We start from the raw sequence: 9,309 nt of genomic DNA, 5'->3' as shown, positions 1-9,309 counted from the left end.
TTTCTGATATGGGATTATTTAGGTATTCTATTTCTTCTGCTGTTAATCTAGGCAATTTATATTTTTGTAAATATTCATCCATCTCTCCTAAATTGTTATATTTGTTGCCATATAATTGGGCAAAATAGTTTTTAATGATTGCCTTAATTTCCCCTTCATTAGAGGTGAGGTCTCCCTTTTCATCTTTGATACTGTCAATTTGGTTTTCTTCTTTCCTTTTTTTTATTAGATTGACCAGTACTTTGTCTATTTTATCTTTTTTTTCAAACCAACTTCTAGTCCTATTTATTAATTCAATAGTTCTTTTGCTTTCGATTTTATTAATTTCTCCCTTAATTTTTAGTATTTCTAATTTAGTTTTCATCTGGGGATTTTTAATTTGCTCGCTTTCTAGTTTTTTGAGTTGCATGCCCAATTCATTAATCTCTGCCCTCCTTAATTTGTTAATATATGCACTCAAGGATATAAATTTCCCCCTGAGTACTGCCTTGGCCGCATCCCACAGAGTTTGGTAGGATGTCTCATCATTGTCATTCTCTTCAATGAAATTGTTGATTGTTTCTATGATTTCTTCTTTGACTAATTGGTTTTGGAGAATCATAATGTTTAATTTCCTATTGGTTTTTGATTTGCCTGTCCAGGTGCCCTTACTAATTATTATTTTTATTGCATTATGATCTGAGGTTACATTTATTATATCTGCTCTTTTGCATTTGTTTGCAATGTTTCTATGCCCTATTACATGGTCAGTCTTTGTGAATGTACCATGTGCAGCTGAAAAGAAGGTGTATTCCTTTTTGTCCCTATTTATTTTTCTCCACATATCAATTAAGTCTAATTTTTCTAGGACTTCATTCACCTCTCTTACCTCTTTCTTATTTATTCTTTGGTTTGATTTATCTAGATCTGAAAGAGGAATATTTAGATCTCCCACTCTTATGGTTTTACTATCCATTTCCTTCTTGAGCTCTGCCAGTTTCTCCTTTATGAATTTGGATGCTATACCACTTGGTGCATACATATTGAGCAGTGTTATTTCCTCATTGTTTATACTGCCTTTAATCAGGATGTAATGACCTTCCCTGTCTTTTTTAATCATATCTATTTTTACTTTGGCTTTGTCAGAAATCATAATAGCCACTCCTGCCTTCTTTTTCTCATTTGATGCCCAAAAGATTTTGCTCAAGCCCTTAACCTTAAACTTATGTATGTCTACCTGCCTCATATGTGTTTCTTGTAGACAACATATGGTAGGATTTTGGTTTCTGATCCACTCTGTTATTTGCTTCCGTTTTATGAGCGCGTTCATTCAGAGTTAGAATTATCAGTTGTTCATTCATTGACATTTTTGTATCCTCCCCTAGTCCCACCCCTTCTTCTTACACTATTTTCTTTTAAACCAGTGGTTTGCTTTGAGCTCGTATTCCTTATCCCCTCCCTTGATTGACTTCCCTTTCTACCCCCTCCCTTGTTATTCCCCTCTTTTTATTTTTAAAGGCCTAATGAATTCCCTCCCCCTTCTCCTCCCCTCCCTTTTTTGACCTCCCCACTCCCCTGCTCCCTTTGGTTTATCCCTTCTGACTTTCTCAGAAGGGTTAGATAGAGTTTCTTATCCCAATGGATAATGTAGCTACTCTTCCCTCTCCGGGTTGATTACACTGAGAGTAAGGTTTAAATATTACCTCTTAATGCTCTCTTCTTCTCCTTCTTATACTAGTATTTGTCCCCTCCCCTTCCCATGCCCTCTTTGTGTGTAATAGAATATCCTATTTTTCTTATTCACTCAAGTTTCTCTTGGAGTCCTCTACTATTCACCCCCCTCTTTCCCACCCCCCATGTCATCTTAGACCATTTAGTATTCCACCCTCTCCCTATGATTTATTCTTCTGATTGCTATAATAGTGAATACTATAACAGTGAATAGAGTTCACTACAGAGAATTATACATAGCATTTCTCCTCATAGGAATACAGATAATTTTAAAGAGGCAAATTTAAAAAATTATGAGTTTTCTTTCTTTCCCCTCTGTTTCTTATTTACCTTTTCATGTTTCTTTTGATTTTTGTGGTTGAATATCAAACTTTCCATTAAGTCCTGGTCTCTATGACCCAATTTCTTAAAGCGTAACTAAATCTCAGAATTGGAAGAGACCTCAAAGGTGATCTGGTTTAACGACTGTCTGAACTAGTATCTCCTTAACAACATAACTGATAAATCATTTGTCATCCAAAAGGTCTTTAGCCTTTGCAAGGAGATGTCCAATAATATTCTTCCAACAAGTATTACTACTTCCTGAGGCAGTCCATTTCAGTTTTTTAATAGCATTAATCCCAAGGAAATTTCTCTTTGCATCAAGCCTAAGTCTGTCTCTTTGCAGCTTCCATCCATTACTTCTAGTTCTGCCATTTGGGACAAGCAAAATAAATCTAAACCATCTTCCATGTTCTTTAAATACTTGAACAGCTGTCATGTTCCCTCCCTCCCTAAAGTTGTCCCTTCTGTAAGGGAAATGTGCTTATTCTTTCACTTGATTATCATTTGGCATGATCTTTAGGCCTTTCCCTATCCTGTTTGCTCTCTTTGGAATGCTGACACAACATACCTAGAAAATCATTTCTCTAACCCTAGTTCCAGTGCCTCCCTTAATGTAGCCTAAGACCACATTAGAACTTTTGGCCGCCATATTTCACTGTTGACTTAAATTGAGCTTGCAACCCACCAAAATATTTAGATCTTTTTCAGGAAAAAAATGTACTCTAGCCATACCTCTTCCAAGTTTGTACGTGGGAGGTTGAATTTTTTTCATGTTAAGTATACTTCATCATCTTATTAGATTTTGTCCAACTTTCTAATCTGTAATCTTTTGAGAGCTTAATTCTGTTTTTCAGTGTATTAGCTATCTCCATTTTGTGTCATTTGCACATTGCATGTGTCTTTGCCTTTATTCAAATGATTAATAAAATATGCTACAATATCAGTAATCATATATTTTAATGGTCACTGAGCCCAGTTTTTTTTCCTCCTATGGGATGTTTTTTTTGGGTGTCTGGGATCAGTACTAGATGATCTCCCAGGTCTATTATAACTTTATAGACTTTCCAAATAAGGATTGTTTTATTTATTTATTTTAATCTCCAGAATCTAGCACAGTACTGGCACATAGTACAGGCTTAATTACTTATTGAAGATTTATTGATCCATGGATTTATTAGTGTGCATATTCTCTTCCATCATGGCTTTATAAGGAATACAATTTATTAATTTGAATTTACTTTTTGGTAGTATGATTTATAAGCAAAAATAAGCAAGAATAGTTAGTACTTATCACCTCTCCTAATTCTCATCAGAGAAGGGAAATAAATTATTAGGCTATACTCTATTTAATTAAAAATTTTTATTGTCCTTTTCATTTAGCATGGACATTTATCAGGAAACTACATGATATCACAGAAAAGTCAGCATAATAAGAAATCAAAAAATAAAGACTATGACGAGTATAGTAACTACAGTGATGACAACTTTGATAACTACAATCAGGAAACAGAAGAAGACTTTGCTGATCAGCTTAAACAATACAGACAAGCTAAAGAAACCTCAAACCCTGCTTTAGGATCACCATTTCATAAAGAATCAGGGAAAAAACAGGGAATGAAAGGAGTACAGCCAGGTAAGTATAAAATTGAAACAAAATCTGTCAGATACTTTTCCATGGCAGAATTAAGTAGTGGGTCTTTGGACCCAATACAGTATTAGTTACTTTATAAATGTAGCCTTACTCATGATATGGATTCTAAGGACAACGTTATTATGAGATTTTAAGAGGGTTTATTTTTGGTTTTTTATATTTTTCAGTTAGAAGATGGCCTGACACATTGTTTTTTAAATGAGTATTTAAAAAATGCTAATAGCCTACCCTTTTTCTTATTATATATTAATAATAAATCTATGCACATTATTTCTGAATAAGAGAATTATCTCTATTTTTATGTGAATATGTTCTTATTTACTTACGGAGCATGAGGTTAATATAAAATGAGTTTTTAGACCAATAACCATGGTAGTAAGAAGAGTTTTTTAGTTTGCACCTGAATTTGATCAATATAAGGAACTCATGGTAAGGAAACTCCCTATACTTATATAGATTTACAACTGTTCTAAAACTTAAAATCTTAGAGAGCTATCTATAAGAGTTAAGTCTGAACTAATAAATCAAACCCCACCTTCCTTCAGTTTTATGAATTATTCCTTTTCTGTGGTTTTTGCCCTACTCACTCTTAGCTCTTCTTTCAAAATTCTGCTACTGTTTAATAATATAAAATGAGTCTAAAGATTAATTTCTTTGAATGGCTTTTTTAAGTTAGAAAAAATAAGGGAAAACTTATACTTATTTGCTACTTAAAACTTTTCACCGTCTACTATTTTATCATCCTTTTTTTTTTATGTAACCTGATCCTGAAAAATTTTATATCAATCAGATTGTTGAAAATAGCTATTTTAAGTGAACTGCAGAATTTGATTTCAAGAGAACACTGTAATTAATCTTATGAAAAGCAAATTATTTTGTATCAGAAATTACTACCCTCTAATTTTGCCATTTTGTAAATGTGTTTGTATCAGTTTTTCTTGAAGCAAAATGCCACTGTATTTTGTTTTTGGATATACAACAACATTAAAAAATAGAGAATGCACTATTATTCACAGATTATTTTGAAGATTCTGCTGTTAGCAAATTTGTATGCTGTTCTTCTATTGTACTTGAAATATATGTTTTTTTTAGTCGAGCAGAGGAGTAAAAGTTTTAGTGTTTGTCGTGGACGTGGCTTGCCGAAGAAACTAAAGCGCAAAGAGCGTGGCCGAGGGAGAGGCAGTAAAGGACCTAATGCTTTCTCTGGAGCAGATGGCTTTCAAGAGGTAATAAAAATAGACATGTAAAAAAGAGGAGATGCTAAGTTTTTTCCAAAATTTTACCTCTTCTTAGTACAAATATAGTATTAAGATTTTAACATCATAAAAGACCACAAATAAAATAAAAAGGAAATTATATTTTATTTTAGTTTCATTTTTATCAAATAAAATATTTTTGTGAACTTCTAAATTGTAGGCCATAATTGATAGAAGCCTGCCCTTGAAAGATGGGCTTAAGTTCTGACCCTGCCTTATTTTGGCTGTAGGACCCCAAGAGTTCATTTAACTTTTCAGTGCTCTGGACAGCTCAGTAAAAACAGATTTCAGGGAAGCTGATGACCTGGTAGAAGGAATTTCCTTACCTAGGAGATTCCCTATACCAGTAAAGCTATAGATTTAGTCCCTGCCCTCTATTTGAAATTAAAACTGTAAAACTCTTTTGCCTTGATTTTTCTTCCCTTTGTTTTTCTCAAATAGAATGATTAAGAAAGAAATGCTAAAGTTTCTCTAATAGCAGAAATCTAAAAGAATGAAGAGGTGTGATTTCCAATAGCATCATAACCTCCTCACTTAATTTTTAATATTTTACATTTTGAAATTTTTTCTCTTATTATTTTCCAGGTTATCTAGCAATATTAGGATATTAGGAAATATCTAGGAATATTGGGAAATGTATATTACATTTTCAAATTTATTTCATTTCCTCAGAGTTTCTGTATATTAGAATTTTATCCACTATATTCAACACCTCATTCACTTTATTTCACTGTTTTATTTACTACTTCCTACAATCTCTTTTCTTTTTATTTTTACAACATAAGTTTTTGTTTTAAATAATGAAATCAGGGTGGCCAAGTATTCTAAGGTATCAACTCAAGGTTTCCATTCCAATCATAACTATTCTGGTCACTTGAAGGCATGGTTTAAAACCCTACTTCCAACAGAATCTATTTTATCACTATGGAACAATGTAAAGAATGCTGGATTAGAAGTTAAATTATCTGAATTTAAATTTATTCTGCCATTTATTTCCTACATGTCCTTGGGCAAGTTACTTAAACTCTCTAGGTCTCATTTTTCTTGTCTGTAAAATAAAGAGTTTAGATTAAATGACCTCTAAGTTCTCTGCTAACTCTAAATCTTCAAACCCATAAATCACTGTAGGAGTATAGAGCAAAGACCTACATTTTAGTCAATTTATAAGAAGCTTCTTTATACCATAAACATTAATTAGAAAATTCCAGTTTCTTTGCACCCAGAACCAGAGAGAATAGTCTGGATTCTTTTGAATTCCCAGAGTTAAAATATATTTTTAGTTTGTAAAAGTGATAGATAGCATTAGATTTGCCCTAGTATTATTAGTATGTAAATGTTTGGAATGCCTCTGTTGTTATTTTTTGCAGGAAATGTGTACATTTGTCTTAGTGTTGCCATCTCCTGGTAATTCAAAGAACTAACTACAATTTTAAAGTCAGGTACACTAAAGCAAAATATGATCAAATAAATATTTACTGTGCTCTTACTATCAGCATCTTTATTCATTTATATTTTTGTTACAAATTGACCCAGAAGACATAACAAAACCAAGTAAATGGAAATATAGTTCACTGATTCCCCTTATAAAGGCAAATAAAAAGTTGGAAGAGTTGTCCCGAACAGTAATTTTTTTAAAAAATATTTTTTACAATACTTTCTTATCTCACTGATTACTGTTTGTCATGAGCTTAAACAAACATTAAGATTTTTACTGTGTTATGTGCCAACATCCATTGTAGAAGGTGAAGTAAAGAAATCACACATGGAATTTGACAAATTCCTCCAAACCAAGCTACATTTATTAATACTTGGTAACTTCAAGGCGAAAGTGAGGACAAGGAATTACAAAAGAAGCTACATTAGAAACTAACATTATGTATCAAAAGGTATTAGAGGGGCAGCTGGGTAGCTCAGTGGAGTGAAAGCCAGGCCTAGAGAGAGGAGGTCCTAGGTTCAAACCCGGCCTCAGACACTTCCCAGCTGTGTGACCCTGGGCAAGTCACTTGACCCCCATTGCCTACCCTTACCAATCTTCCACCAAGGAACTAAAAACAGAAGTTAAGGGTTTTTAAAAAAAGGTATTAGAGATCAAAGGATTGTAGACTATCAAAAAGCTTTACATTTATGGATCATGAATACTTTTAAGAGACACTGGATATGTGGAACACCAAATGACAGAATGACAAAAATTAACTGAATCTTGACATAGGAAGCAACTGATTGTAGATGTAACCATCATCTCAGAATATCTTCACTAAAACCATCTTCTAAATGTTTAGTCAAAACAAACTGTAAATTCCAAGTTAGAAGAAAAATTAAACACAAGAAGGTACTGTGTATGATAACAGCAACTCCAGCTAAGCCTCTTTCTGCAAGTTACAGACTCTGAAAAATGGAAAGAGAAAAAATGTCAAGACTTTGTTTCTAATTAGCACTTTATGAAGAAGTTTGCTTGATATGAAACAATTGCTACAAGGAGAGGGCCAAAAAAAGTCCAGAAACTACTTCAGCCTGCAAAAACACTCTTTGCTCAAGGGAAAGATGCTCAAACTAGTCTCTAAAGTCACCAACAGATCTTTTAGTTGCCACATTTAATGACCTCTTTTTTTCCCCCAATTACGTGTAAAAACAATTTTAACATTAATTTTTTAAGTTTTACATTCCAAATTCTCCCCTCCCCCATCCCTGAGACAGTAAACAGTCTGATGAAGATTTTACATGTGCAGTCATATAAAACATTTTTCCATATTAGCCATTTTGTGGAAGAGATCACAAACAAAAAAAGAAGAAGGAGGAAAATGAAATATATGTTTCAATCTGCATTCAGACTCTATCAGTTCTTTCATGGAAGGCAGATGGCGTTTTTCATCGTGAGTCCTGGAATTATCTTGGATTACTGCTTTGCTGAGAATAACTAGGTCATTCACAGTAGTTTGTCAAAAAATATTACAGTCACTAAGTACAATGTTTTCCTGATTCTGTTCATTTTGCTTTGCATCAGTTTGTGTAAGTCTTTCCAGATTTTCCCAAAATCATCCTGCTTGTTATTCCTTATAGCAAAATAGTATCCATCACAGTTATATACCACAACTTGTTCAACCACTTCCCAATTGTTGAAACAACCCCTCAATTCCAATTCTTTGCTACCACAAAAAGGTCTGCAATAAATATTTTTGTACAAATAGGCCCTTCTCCCTTTTTTTAAAAAAATCTCTTTGGGATACAGAGTTAGTAATGGTGTTGATAGATCAAAGGGTATGAACAGTTGTAGAGTCTTTTGAGCATAGTTCCAAATTGCTTTCCAGAATGATTGGACTAACTCACAGCTCCAATAGCATATTAAAGTTCCAATTTTTCCACATCCTCTCCAATGACATTTGTCATTTTCATTTTCTGTCATAGTAGCCAATATAATACTTCAGAGTTGTTTTAATTTGCATTTCTCTATTTAGAGCATTTTTATATGACTATAGATAGCTTTTATTTCATCTGAAAGCTGCCTTTTCATATTTCTTATTTTTATAAAGCTGACTTATTTTTTCTGTATATTTGAGAAATTAGACCTTTGTCAGAGATACATGCTATAAATCCCCCCCTTTATGCTTTCCTTCCAATATTGCTTGCATTTGTTTTTTACAAAACCTTTTTAATTTATAATGACCTCTTCTGCATCTTAATCTTACTTGACCACCCTCTAATCTCTTCTCTTCTCTTCATGACTCTCTCTCTTGGTCTCTTCTTATCTATCTGATAGTTCCTTCTTAACCTCCTTTATTAAATTATCATCCATATAAATGCCCCTAACTGTTCTTGGCCCTCTTTTCTTTAGGCTCTTTTAGTGTGTAATCTCATCAGGACACAAGTTTTAATATCATCTCTATGAAGATAATGTTTAGATCTTTATATTCAGTGGTGCCTTCTCTCAAATTCTAGTTCTGCATTGCCAAGTGCCAATTAGATATTTTGAGCTCAGTGTACTAGAGGCATTCAACTTATCTGAAACAAAACTGATTATCTCCCCTGTCTCTGAACCTACTTCTCTTCCTAACTTCCCTGCTTCTGTTATTCAGCATTATAACCTTGGGATCATCTCAATTCCTCAATCTCATTCTACCTATTCAATTACCAAGCCTTTAATATTCAAAAAACATTTATTAAACTCTTAACATGTATCTATATCTCCCCAACATTGTCCCCTTCTCTACACCTACACATTACTGCCCTAGTTCAGGCCCTTATTTCCTTTTGCCTGGATTATTACAGTAGCCTACTATTTCATCTCTCTATCTTAAATTTCACCCCTTTTCAACCCATCTTCCACACAGTTGTGAAATTTTCTTAAAGCCTGTCACTCAGTTAATAAACATT

At 33.3% G+C, this 9,309-nt stretch overlaps 1 protein-coding gene across 1 annotated transcript in view; it reads left to right on the top strand.

Moving 5' to 3' along the window:
* ZC3H6 (zinc finger CCCH-type containing 6) overlaps positions 1–9,309 on the top strand; it is an 82,087-nt gene that overhangs the window by 41,670 nt on the left and 31,108 nt on the right. The window contains exons 4-5 of the mRNA XM_044663446.1: positions 3,415–3,667; positions 4,778–4,911. Coding sequence (XP_044519381.1) covers positions 3,415–3,667; positions 4,778–4,911 — 387 coding nt within the window. The remainder of the gene's footprint in view (positions 1–3,414; positions 3,668–4,777; positions 4,912–9,309) is intronic.

The sequence above is a fragment of the Gracilinanus agilis genome, chromosome 2 (assembly GCF_016433145.1).
Source record: "Gracilinanus agilis isolate LMUSP501 chromosome 2, AgileGrace, whole genome shotgun sequence".
Lineage (NCBI taxonomy): Eukaryota > Metazoa > Chordata > Mammalia > Didelphimorphia > Didelphidae > Gracilinanus > Gracilinanus agilis.
This window is presented reverse-complemented; position numbering and strand designations above follow the sequence as displayed.